Source organism: Centroberyx affinis, unplaced genomic scaffold (assembly GCF_046629955.1).
Source record: "Centroberyx affinis isolate AG114_WGS23_722 - 3 ecotype Tasmania unplaced genomic scaffold, CSIRO-AGI_Caff_v1 ptg000519l_1, whole genome shotgun sequence".
NCBI lineage: Eukaryota > Metazoa > Chordata > Actinopteri > Beryciformes > Berycidae > Centroberyx > Centroberyx affinis.
Genome location: NW_027279168.1, coordinates 317,981 through 330,862, shown reverse-complemented (window position 1 = coordinate 330,862; position 12,882 = coordinate 317,981). Strand labels below are relative to the sequence as shown.

Below are 12,882 nucleotides of genomic sequence, written 5' to 3'. Positions count from 1 at the left end.
GAAGAAAGTCAGATCCTGCTCTCGCCCATTCAATACGTTTGGTAGCTTTATTGTGTTCTCCTTGATAGTTTTTGAAGAATAGTTTTTTTTTTGTGGTATGGCCGGTGAGGAGCAATACATTGCATATATTGCTTTTTTTAATTTTCACTACTCCATCTCATGACTTAAGCATAGTTTTTTCAATGCACTCTGCAGAAAACAAACTGCAACAGTGAATTAAGAAGGCCATTTTTATATTTGGTATATTCAGTCACATGATCTACTTTATGTCTGTGCGGATTGATGTGGCTATTTTTCATCATTTGCTTGGCCACCGATGCAGTAGTTCTGCCATGCTGCTCAACATAGCTCCGTCAAGTCCCAAGGCGGGACCGCTGATGTGTTTTGGAAAGACTAAAGAGAGAAAGTGGAGGTTTCAAAGCCACCCTGTCTATCTTCGCTCAGCAGAGCTCCTCCTAACCCCCACCCCCTACCCGCTGGCCTGGCCCAGCAGATTCATGCACCAATAGGGGTTGAGGGTACATGGAAAATATAACATTACTAACTGTCTGGTGACAAATGATGGTATTAAGAATAGATTTCTTGTCCTGCATTAAAAAGGGAGAGCAGCACCTGCCCAGTACGGTCTGTGCAGGAAAGAACAGAAACTTGCAGGGATTTGTCTAGACAACAGTCTACTTGGCAGAAATAAATTGTTTCTCTATGGATTGGTTTGTTGAGAGGGAAAAAAATGCTGAAATGTCTGAGATTTGATATTGCATTTAATGTTGCTCTCCTTGAGGTTTGGTTTGGACTTGCAAAAATAGGAAATAATGAGAGGCAGCTCATCCATCACAGATATCTAATTTATACTTTTAGATTGTTTTCACTGCCTACCTGTGGGATGTTTCTTTCTTTGAAATGTTTCCAGCTATTACAAGAGGGCTTTACAGACCACTTCGTGAAATGTTCTTCTGTCAGCCTCTGAGCTAGCTCTCCCTGGCTCCCCCTCATTCTCCTGATCGTGTGAATTTGTGTAAAACCAGCATGGGCTTCTCTCTACCTGTGCTTTGTTTGGCGCCGCTGTTTGAATTCCGTGACTGTTCAAGCACAGATTGTGGATTGGAATGAAGTGGGTTCGAAGAACTCTCCTTTTGTTCCCCACATCCTGTGTCTGACCCCCAGGTAATCGTGGCCCCCTCCCTTCTCCACCCTCCTCCTTCCCCCAGACAGGGGTGCCTGTGGTGGGAACAGAGAGGGAAGTTGCTGGGGGTCACGGACCACGGGGGTGGAGGGGGGTGGGTGACAGCCTCTGCCGGTGGAGTGGCGGCATTGAGAACCTGCGAACCATGGATGAGCCTTTTTCACATGGCATTAGCCTGTAGGGTCACAAGGAATGCTGTGATGACGGCTGTTATCGCTCACACTGTGGTTTTGACCCCCCACCCCCACCCAACACACACACATAGCTCACCTGTAGAGTGGATGAGAGAGAGAGAGTGAGGGGGGGGAGGCTTTAGGGAGCTTGTACCCAAAAAGTGGACACCATCTGTGTGGCAGTGACTTTGGCCAACGTGGCAATAACCGGACTAAGAGTTAATTTATCAGATAGCACAGTGATTTCTATGTTTTGGTCATGTGTATTGCTGAACACCCCCTCTTCCTTCTCCCCGCCTCTGACCGTTGCAGTCACCACTCTGAGCCCTTCCCAGGGCTACAGGAAGACTCAGGCCGTCATCGCTGATTGCTTAATGACAGATGCCAAGGGAACAAAGAGGGCTCTGATAGCTTCCTCTCAAACAAAAAGTTTTCAGCAGGCCAGGGGAAAGACGGAGGCAGAGAGAGGGAGAGAGAGACTGAATGATAAAGAGATGGAAGTAGCATGATTCAAAACTAGTTTATTTTCTGTTGGTCTTTTTCCTCCTTCTTTCATTGTTCTGCTTTGTTTTGTTGTCTTCCTCTGCCTTGCAGATAAGGACTGTTTGACAGCTTAATGAACTCAGATGAAAGAAAAAAAAAGTTGCTGATGAATTTAACAGAAAGACATGGTGTTTGCATAAGGAGTAATTGCAATGGCTTCTGGTGGAGGGTCTTCACTCCTGAGTACAGTAGGAACATCTGGTGTGAGTTAGTGGTGATTGTAGGTTTTACAGAGACCACTGTTTGCTTGGTGAGGGGGGAATGGGAGGATTCAATGGAAAAGAGATGTTCGAAAAGTTCTAGGAAATTCTCAGATTGCCCCGCGATGTGCCACCATCTTGGAAGCTTGTCATTCTATTGTTATTGTTGTATAAATGAAATAATGGCAGCATGTGTTGTTGTTTTTCTTTTTAGCCTGCCAACCAGTCAATCAGTCAATAACTCTCCATGCCTCTGCATTCTTTGCACCCAGTCCTGTATGCCTGTGAAATGAGTTACGTTTTCTACATATTCAACATCTGTCATAATTGTAACAATATAACAATTTATCCCATCCTGTCCCTCTGAGAAATTTTACATTGATAAGCCATTTAAAAGAAATTTAAATGGTTATAGACGTCTAAAATGCTAAAATGAGGCTACATAGGGTTTAAAAGTAAAAGTTCAGTAGACTTCTATGTCTTAGACTACGTCTTCTGGGGTATATGACAAAAATAAAGCATGATCTTATACATATGGACTTCTCTGGTGCATATTTTTGATATTTACAGCTGTTTGTGCTTGTAATAATATATTTACTGCTTGGTCTATAGATAGCCGAAAAGATCCTAGGCTATATGAGAGCTAAAGCATAGACGTGCCATTGAAATCATGTCTAGTGCTTTTCATCTAGTCTTACATGACTATATTCCTGTGTACCTAGTATGTATCTTTCACAGCCTTTCCCTTCTCGGCGTCCAGTCCTGCACTGATATAAAATGATGGTGGCCTGTATGTCTGCCAGTGAGTCCGTTAGTGAGTCAGTCAGTCAGTAACATTCACTGCCCTGTCCCGTTTCTTTCCATCCAGTCCAATACGACCGTACTACTGTACTTTACCAGCTTCAACCTGCCCCATCGCTGTTCTTTATGCTGCATGGTGTTTACGAGGCCTTCAGAAGTGGCTCCTAATGAGTGTGTGTGAGGGTTACTGTAAGACATTACCCACAGCCACCTCCTCCATTAGCTTCAGTCCTCCCAGGGAGCCAGTGCAGAGGTTTATGCCAACCCCAGCTGGGAGCAGTAATTGTCGGAGTCTGTACATTCTTCCACACACGCACACACGCGCACATACACACACACACACACACACACACACACACCAAACCTCTTTCTGGGGGTCCCAAGCCCCACTCAGCTGTTAATTGAGTGTCGTAATATCCACCGAATTAAAAGGCTATGTAAACATGGAGCAAAAGACAAGGAAAGGGAAATAAAAAAGGGCATGGAAAACACACATGCATTCTCGCTACAAAACAGCAGCTAGGTGACAAGAACCCAAACCCCTGTGTTTTACTTGGCTTTTTGTGTTCTTAATACCTTGTACATTCATTGAGGTTTATATTGTTTATTGGCTTTGAGGATTTGGTCAAGTCCGTGAAAAATCATTCATGCTCAGGCAGCAGTTATTATAATAACCTCAATTAGGCCTAATTACTGAGACATATTTATGCGTGTCAGGTCATGTTTGCGTTTTGGGTCTGGCATCTAAAGTAGGCCCCTAATCAGCATGCTGAGTAATATTGTTCTCAGATATCTGTTTTGGTCCACGCTGGCTGTCAGACTCTGAAAGAAACACATTACATGGGTAGAACAAACATGCGGGGCCATTGTTGTCCAACAAGGTACTGAGAGACAGCATACAATTAGGCAGTAATATACCAAATGAGTGGAGCTGAATGGTCCTGTGCCACAGTGAAAGAGGTGCCAGGGGCTTTTGCAGTTGGCTGATTGTGTCTAATTCATCAGCAGGTAATTGGTAGATAATAGAAGCATTCCAGTCACTTACCCCAGAAAGGGAAGTCTTTGAATGGAGGCTTTATGAGGTGCTTAGCCCAGTGTGCTGTTTTTGTTTTCCTAACCAAACAGACATGCCTCCATTGATTAAGGAATTAAGCACACCTTTACTTTTCTGTCTTCAGTTCTGTTTTGAGAAAGTTCTTCAAGATTTTTGGAAAACATGTGCATCTCTGTGAGAGAACATAAATTAACTTTGGGTCTGTAAGTTAGTTGGGAGCAGATCCCTGCACTGGGACAAATTGCTGCTTTCTCCAACTATTAAAGATCGGCTGGTGAGTGTCTGGAAACAGATCTGGCTAACAGAGCCAGGAGGCCCCGCCTGCGCCCCGTCTCCAATTGGCAGTCCATCTTCTGGAACGCGGGGCTCAGAGCTCGCTCCATGTGAGGTCACTTTGGACTCTCTCTCCCCCAGCCTCTACCCGCTGCTCTCCCCCATCCCCACCTCTCTACCCCTTACACCCCCTTATCGGGGTGCTGGAGCCCCGGAGAGGAGGGGAGGGGGGTCACGGGGTCAAAGTCTTTTCCTCTTTGGATCTCGGGGCTTGCTGGGAGAGGCTTGGCGAGAGAATGGCTGCATTAGAGCAGGGGTTGGGGGTCAAGATTTTAATTCTGTTAAAGAACAGCTGGTTTGAGTTTCTCCTCACGTCGCTCTCCCCTCCCTCTCCCCACAAATCCAGGGAGATGAAAAATTTGTTCAGAGGGGAACCAGTAAAATAAAAAAGGTTTACGGTCCAAAGCCCTTACCCTTACCCTGCTCTAGCATTAGAGAGGAATGCAATAACGTCAGCATTTGGCCCCGGTTAGATTGACTTAAAACAAGGAAGTCCTTTCTGTGTTTGGGTGTCTTAACAGCCGGATGAAACTTAATTAAAAAGCTTAAAAAAAACGAGCAGGGATTTTTCATACTCTAAACTGGAGGAATTCTTTCCCTCAAGTTTCAACTTCCATTGAGAAATTATTTAATATAACTCTAAACAGGTGAGAATAACCAACCAATTTAAAACCTGTACCCATACAGAGAAATCCTTTTAAACGACTTCATATAGAGATCAAATGCTCCCTCTGTTATTCATTCTAGATTAGGCCCGAATAAAATAACCTGAGAGGTGACTTCATATTCATTACAAATGCCTTTTTGCCTCTTTACAAGACTATTCCTCAACCCTCTGTATGCCATACAGCCTAAATTGCTAGCCACCCTAATTTTTGGCTAGGCAGAAGTGAGCCGTGAGCCTGTCTCTCCTCTGCCCCATGTGAAATGTGTTGATCTGAATGCCAAGGCAGGACTCCCTCACATTTCGAGCTGGCCGAGGGGGTGGAGAGAGGGGAGGAAGGGGGAGGCACTAGAGCGCTCCTATAAATGGAAAACTAATAACAGATTTTCAGTCTGCTTTCTCCTGCGCTCTTTTGCCGGCTGGCTGGCTGACTGGCCCCGGGGCTGTGTTGGTGTGTGGCGCAGCAGCAATCAGAGGTCATAATTTCATTGGCGGTTAGCATCAGGTTCAATTTTTCTAGTAGGTTACATTTACCAGAAAGTCTGGATTGTGTTACTGTGTACCGGTGGAATCAGTGCAGAGCTGCAGAATCCCTCTACCTCTCCAAGAGGAGCCAGGCACCCCAAAGGGGAAGGGAAGTGTGCACATATGTTTGGAGATGCACACACATTCACACACACACAGACACACACATGCACAGAGCATTAGTGCCAAGGCTCTTTGTTCATTCCACTAGCCTCCATACCCTCTTATACTGTATGTATATATCTCTACTCCCAGACATAGCTATTCAAATGCCAACCTGGAGAGTGTTTAGAGCTGCTGGATTGGGGCTTAATTGGTTATGTCTGGGGATGTGCATGTCTTTAGACCCCCCTAGTGGTAGGGGCTTTGTGGGCCACAGGTCCATCCACACTAATGATGAGGTTTATTGTTGTTAGGACAGAGCAGGTGGGGGCTCAGGGGAGGAAACGGGTGGAGAGCTGATTTAAAGGGATGGAGGGAAAGAGAGGCAGAGCAGGACAGGGAGAGGGGGATTAAGATTGAGGTGTCCAGCCAAAGCACAAATTCCTGAGTAAATGATTTTTTTTTTCCAGTGATTAGAAATGACCTGGAGCATGTGGGGAGTGTCGCTTTTCTCCCTAGCAAAAAAAAAAAAAAAAACCTCTCTAAAATCCAAAAAACAAAGTGGCCGTTTAATATTTCTTTAAGGGAATGTGAAGCTACCCTTATTCATAATTTATGTTTTGTGTGTTCCAGGAATGTGACCAGGTACATATCGACGATGTGTCCTCCGATGACAACGGCCAGGATCTAAGGTACAACCTCAGTACTCTCTGATTCTTGTTTCATCGGTCAGCAAAAAATGTGCCATATGCTTTGCTACCATCAGCAGTGAAGCAGTTTGTGCTTACAGATTCCCCATTTCTCTCTCTCTCTCGCTCTCTCTCTCTCTCGTTCTCTCAGTACGTATAACTTCAGCTCTGACGGTTTCCACGCGGCAGCGACCAGTGCCAACCTGTGTCTGGCCACAGGCGTGAGGGGAGGCGTGGACTGGATGAGAAAACTGGCCTTCCGCTACAGACGAGTAAAAGAAATCTACACCACCTACAAAAATAACGTCGGAGGTAATCCCCAATATACAGCACTGCTCAACACTGCTGAGTAGAAAAGAGTATGCAGACATACATGCCCTCATTGTGTGGAAGCGCGCGTGCGTGTGTGTGTGTGTGCTCATGCGCGTGCTCACATGCGTGTTTTAAAAGCACACATGCCACACCACTTGGTCAGGGTAAATTTTGAAAATTTCGCTGGTATTTGGAGGGCTGGTCCAACCCAAACAATGTTACCCTGCGTTTCAGGTCTGCTGGGCCCAGCCAAAAGGGAAGCCTGGTTGCAATTGCGAGCAGAAATTGAAGCCTTGACGGACTCCTGGTTAACACTGGCACTGAAAGCACTAACATTAATCCACTCAAGGTAGGACTCCACTGAGGAAAATTGTACCCAGTCCCATACCGCACATATATAAACTAGCATGTGGTGTAAATAAGTCAACTCCATACTCCCAGGCCATTAAAGAAAACACCCAAGTTCAGTATTTGTCTTTTGGATAGGTTCTGTCTTTTGATTTTGAAAGATAGCGTGCTAAGAGAGCTGACTTAAACATTTAAAAGGGGGCTGAGATCCAATCCCTCATTGCAGGACAGCTGGGTGCCTTTTAAGTAATTGATAAATCACAGTGTCTCTAATTTGTGTGCACTGTGTTTTTCTTTTGTCCTCCCTCTGAGTGATTTAGAGTGATGTCATCTCTTTCCTCCCCCTCTCCTGCAGGTCAAACTGTGTGAATATCCTGGTGACCACCACGCAGCTCATCCCTGCCCTGGCTAAGGTCCTGCTCTATGGCTTGGGCATAGTCTTTCCTATCGAGAATATTTATAGCGCAACCAAAATAGGTAAATACTGACTTTATGCAGGTCATTCTGAAATGTTAGTGTGATTTGAATGTGCTTTTCCAGTGTTTCGTGCTGTTTCTCTGTTTTCATGTTTTGGCGTGGATGCTCGTGAATTTAGCAGTGGTGACGATATGTGTGTAAACATTAAGACACACATACTATTTGTGTGATGGGACAGAGGCGTGGATGGGGTGGGAGATTGGGACACCGGAGAGGGTTGATGTTCTTCTACGAAGGAAGAGGCCTAATCAGCCTGGGATTATTTTCCTGGAGCTGGGCCTGTGCTGGGCCTCCCCAGGCCTCCCCTGCTCCGGCTCTGCATATGAAACCACTTCTGCACATTTATGTCATTCCACAGCAACAGACCCCCCCCCCCACCCCTCCTTTCCTCCAATCCTTCCCCTCCTTCACTGTTTCAAATGCAAAATAAACATCAAGCTTCCCTTCTGCACCATTTTCGGGCCCATCAGCGTGGAGTCGGAGGCGAGCGTAGCTTAGGGATCCTCGGAGCGTTAAGCCTACTGGTTCCCCTAACCAGGCCCTGTAGCATGCGAGACTGATTTAGCTGGTTTAAGTCCATTTGTCCCAGGTTCGGGGAGGAGAAGGACACAGTTAATGCCTTTCAGATTGCCTTTATCTGGGGGCTGATCTTATCACGTCCCCTCGCTGAGCCCAAAGTGTTTACACTCTGTCCTATTTTGTGTGCGTGGTGTTTTTAAAGGGGCTCTCGTCACCCTGTGCCTCTGCATCAACTTGATGGTTGGTTCCATGTGCCGGTGTGTGTCTGTACGAGTGTGCTTGTGTGTGTGTGTGTGTGTGCCCTGTCTGTGCTTCCTCGCACAACTCTGCTAACACACACACCCCTGTCTTCTCCTCCACAGGGAAGGAGAGCTGTTTCGAGAGAGTAATTCAAAGGTTCGGGAGGAAAGTTGTTTACGTTGTTGTTGGAGATGGTGTGGAAGAGGAGCAAGGCTCAAAAAAGGTAAGAGGCCTTGGAATGCGGGAAGAATAGATTCATTCATCGGAAATGCATGGAGCTCAGAGAACATTTAATGTTTGGTTGGTTTCTGTAAGGTCAGGAGTTCATTATGAATGCTTGCAGAACACAAAACATGCCTGCCATACCTTCGCAAAGAAAGGACTAGGTGCTGCAGCTCTCCACCTCAAACGTCTTACTTTACTTTCATCCGTTTATCCTCTTATAGGTCGTGCAAGTACAAGAGAGAAAGCCTGTAGTATGTAATCAGCCCTCCTCCTCCACCATCTCAGGTTTACAGAGCAGGGGAGGGGAGAGATGGCATAATTATATATTCCTGCTCGGTGCCCTGAGCAGCGTGAATACTGTATGTGTAATGCTAGACAAGCCCTTTCAGGCATGTCGGAGGCACACCGTAAATAGAGCACGCATTGAGGAGACTTAAATCTTTGTTGATGAAATTAGAATATTTACTGCAATGACAAGCCTGTTAGCAAGAGACAGAACAAGAAAGGCCGATGGGCGACGTCTCTCACAGCCTTTCCAGAAACATGACGGTATCTGTTCAGATGATTCTGACATCTGACTTCAGAAGATTTATGTTACCTGTTGGCTCTTGCTCCAAGAGTTGTATATTCAGCTTTCTGCCAAGTTTGGATGTAAACCGAATGCCAAATGCAAGCCGCACACAGCAAAATATTCATTAGCTAATTAATCAGTGGTGCAGGAGCATATTTCACTGACAGTCATGGTGAACCGCACTGTCAGGGTGAGGACATGGAGTTTCCCTTTGAAAAGCCTCCAGCTCCTTTTTCACCTGTTTCTCAGTAAACAATGAGTGGAAGGGCGAGGAAGGATGAGGGAATGATTAGGCAATGATTAAGAAGAAATACAGACTTTCTTCTACCTTCACCCTTTAAATGTCTGTGTAAACCAATAGCTCTGTATCATGAAAGGCTAACCTGGCACGGCAATACGGTCTTCTGGGATGATTTGCGGAAAAAAAGATGCAAATATTTTTACTCAGTCTTGAGTTGTTGGAGTGTGACATTGATGGAAGGATAAGGCATTTTTTTCCCCCATCTGAGTGGTGTGAGTCCCATGACACGCCATGCGGTAAAAGGTTTCTGTGTCAACATCAGAGAGGACGTGAAATAACACAACAATTTCACCCGTCAGGAGGCGCATATCAGACGTGACACTGTGTGGAACTACAAAAGCAAACGTCTAAAAAGTTCTCCAGCCCCCATTCCTCCACCCTATCCAAAAAAAAAAAAAAATCCACAATCCCTGAAACAATTCTGCCTTCAGTTATTACCATTGCCAGGGAGAGGAGGGGGAGATAACATCTCCAGCTTTTAAACTTAAAAGCAAAGACAATTTACAAAACAAAAAGCAAAGAGCTTTTTAAGGGTCAGTGCAGGCTCTCCTAAGCGGAACATATGCCTGGGAGAGGCCATACCTTTGATAAGGGGAGGGTAATGGGCTCCACACACTGAGGGGCTGAGGACTCTACCTGACAAGCCCCTTTCATTCTCTGCGACTCAGGTTTCTCCCCCGGCCTCTGCTTGGGAACAACAGCTCATTTGCACTGTCCTAAACACACATTGGCAGGCAGGAGGTTCGTTCAAAAGACGCTGTGGGCCAGTTCATTCCTGCTGCGGTTGAGGATAGCTACTGGATTAGTTTGGTGGTATGAGACTACAACTTGGTGCACCAGTTGAATTAGTTAGAGGTATAGCTGTACTGTTTGGCATCGTGCAGCGCTGCATAGAAGTATACACAAGGGAGAGAGTAGCTGTCAGGGGCGTGTTACTGATATGATTGCTTTTCCTGGTGAATGGACTAGACTCACTTCATTGTGTTTATTAGCTATAAAACATAAAATCTTCTTAGCACTTCTTACTATTTCTCACAGTTTTAAAAAAGAAAATTGCAGATTTTTGTGGAATGTAAAGAAAAAACTTGGCAAACTTGACATATGATGCCACCTTATCTGAGTGTTTTTTCCCGTTTTCCTCCTTCAGCACAACATGCCCTTCTGGAGGATCTCCAGCCATTCAGACCTCATGGCCCTCCACCACGCTCTGGACCTGGAGTACTTGTAGCACTGCACCACCGTCACACCGCCCTGCTCCGCTCCAGCACACCCCGCAACCTTTCACCTTCGCCCTCCAGCCCCGTCCCGCGCTCGCCGCACACACCACACAGCCCAGAAAAGGCCCCCTGTGCTGCCTGGCGTCTGTCTTCCACTACACAGGAAGAAAAAGAAGAGGAGAAAAAAAAGGGAGAGAGAGAGAGAGAGAGGCTGAGCGTCACAGTGAACGTGCTGACATACGGTCACAATTCGTCTTAACCCTATACCTTTTTTTTTTTTTTTTTGTGGGAAGCGAAGGAGAGAAAAGTGAATTTACGGCGCTGCAGCTGCTTGCCCTGGTTACTGTGAATTGGCTGCTTTCTGAAGCCGTCAAAGTGTTTTACGGCCTCCTGTTTGTGCCGGGACTCTGTCAGGGTTCACACCTGTGAGGGGAGCAGAGCTACTGATGGCCTCGCCTGCCTCACCTCACCTCGCCACAGAACTCAGCTACAGTAAACCACAGGCCCACAACTACTGGTGGTGACATTTCTCTGTCCCTCTTAAGTTCTTTTCCCTCTCTGCCTCTCCTCCCCTCTCTTTCTGTTCCTTCTCTCCCCCCCCCTCCCCCCCGCGTACCTTTTCAGTCTCTCCTTGGTCTCCCCTCCGTCGTGGGACAGAAAGACAGAGGGACTAACTCCTTTGTCTGGGAGCTCCCGTGCTTCTTATTTATGAACGGAGACTTTGTGAGTGGCACCGCGCCACTAAGAAGGTACCTCGACGACAAAAGACTCGTGCCTTTTTCACATGACAAAGTACTTTTGATTTCCACCACAGCGAGAGGAAGACGTTTATGGAAGAAACAACAAAAAAAGGGGTTTTCTAATAATTTAAGAAAATTACAAAAAACTTTATTTACAATGCTGAGACAATCGTGTACAGAGGAAATCTTTTTGTGTGTGTAAATTTGTAATCACTGGACTATTCCTTCCTATATTCATTTAGGTACATGCTCTTGAAAGGTGGCAATGCTTTTTCATTGAAGTAAAATAAGGCATCCTATAGCACATAAGCTTGTGCGACGCCTGAAAGTGTTGATGTGTTCAAGGTTTTGTTCAGTAAACAAATATGTAGATAATGGGATTTTGTGATAAATCGTTTTGTCAAGACCAAAAGCATGGATGTCAAGTGTCAATGATCTTTCATTTTATTCTGTGATGTTTCTCCTCCTCCAGACTCTTCCTTACAGGACAGAAAACTTCATTCACATCTTTATATAACATAACAGGTCTCCTCTACTGCAAGTTCTTTTTAGATTCATATTTCAAAAGGAAAGAGGTATTTGTTTTTTTTAGTTATTTGGAAAGGTAGCTCACAACACGTGTCCCTACAGCATTTCACCAGCTTGCAGCCCTAACCCCATGTATTTGGAAGCAAACATAATTGTGATACCATATAACTTGATAAGGGTTTCTGATACAGCGTGGAATCGAGTGGGGAAGTTTCAAAACTTCACACTTTTCATGCCTCCTGAGAGCCATTTTAATGACAATTTGAATAAATCTAAGATTTCAGTTTTCAAGCGGAAAAAAAAGCAAGCTTAAATAGGTTTTATTATCTTTTATACAAGCGCTATAACAAAACTCTTGTACAGCAAGCGTAATTTTGTATGAAGTAGTGTTTTTATTTTGACTTTGAAAATACGTTCTGTGTCCCACTTTGAAACGGCTGTAGTTGAAATTGGTGAAGCCCTTTTGATAGTGCTTCTGCAACTGTGGATGGGGAAACCGTAGTTATAAGAGAAAAGCCACTAACTTAAAAGGGTTTGAGAACAGACAGGACATGTGCTATCGACTGTGAATTTCTTAAACGGAAACCAACTCATTGTGTTTCTAATTTTCCCTCCTTTGCACATGATCACTGTTATCCTGTACATTTCAATTAGGATCCCTCTCTCCCCGGCAGACCCCCTCTCACCACATTTTGTGATCTTGCTCTTCTCAAAGCAACTTCTCCCCCGTACTCCGGGGTATCTACATATTGCTGCTAGATCAAGGTAATGGTAGGTAAATAGAGGAAATGTTTTATAGATTCATACAGCACGCTTTTTTATTATGTTGCAATCATAAATGCAAACTGGAAATACTTTACACTACATGGGCCTCATTGTGAAACGCAAAAGATTGTTGTGTCTGCAAAAAGATGTGTACAGATGTTTTTGACATTATTATTTGATTGTGTTTAAATTAATAAAAATTGATTTGTGAACTGTTACGTTGCTTTCCACTTTTTTTATTTAAATGTGTCCTGTGTAATACCTCAGACAAAATAATGATTAGTTAAGAAATGGACATAGAAATACTAATGGTATTAGTTTAGTATTAGTTCCATTTGTGGAACTAGTGGACTAGTTAGTTATTTGTGGAGT

General features: G+C 44.8%; 1 protein-coding gene across 11 annotated transcripts in view; it reads left to right on the top strand.

The window, feature by feature from the left end:
• Window positions 1-12,662, top strand: part of eya1 (EYA transcriptional coactivator and phosphatase 1) — a 33,835-nt gene extending 21,173 nt beyond the window's left edge. For all 11 annotated transcript variants that reach the window (XM_071517748.1, XM_071517755.1, XM_071517756.1 and 8 more), the window contains 6 exons: window positions 6,212-6,270; window positions 6,419-6,579; window positions 6,814-6,928; window positions 7,283-7,404; window positions 8,286-8,386; window positions 10,408-12,662. In XM_071517748.1, the coding sequence (XP_071373849.1) occupies window positions 6,212-6,270; window positions 6,419-6,579; window positions 6,814-6,928; window positions 7,283-7,404; window positions 8,286-8,386; window positions 10,408-10,488 (639 nt within the window). In that variant the 3' untranslated portion in view covers window positions 10,489-12,662. The remainder of the gene's footprint in view (window positions 1-6,211; window positions 6,271-6,418; window positions 6,580-6,813; window positions 6,929-7,282; window positions 7,405-8,285; window positions 8,387-10,407) is intronic.
• Window positions 12,663-12,882: the final 220 nt, after the last annotated feature.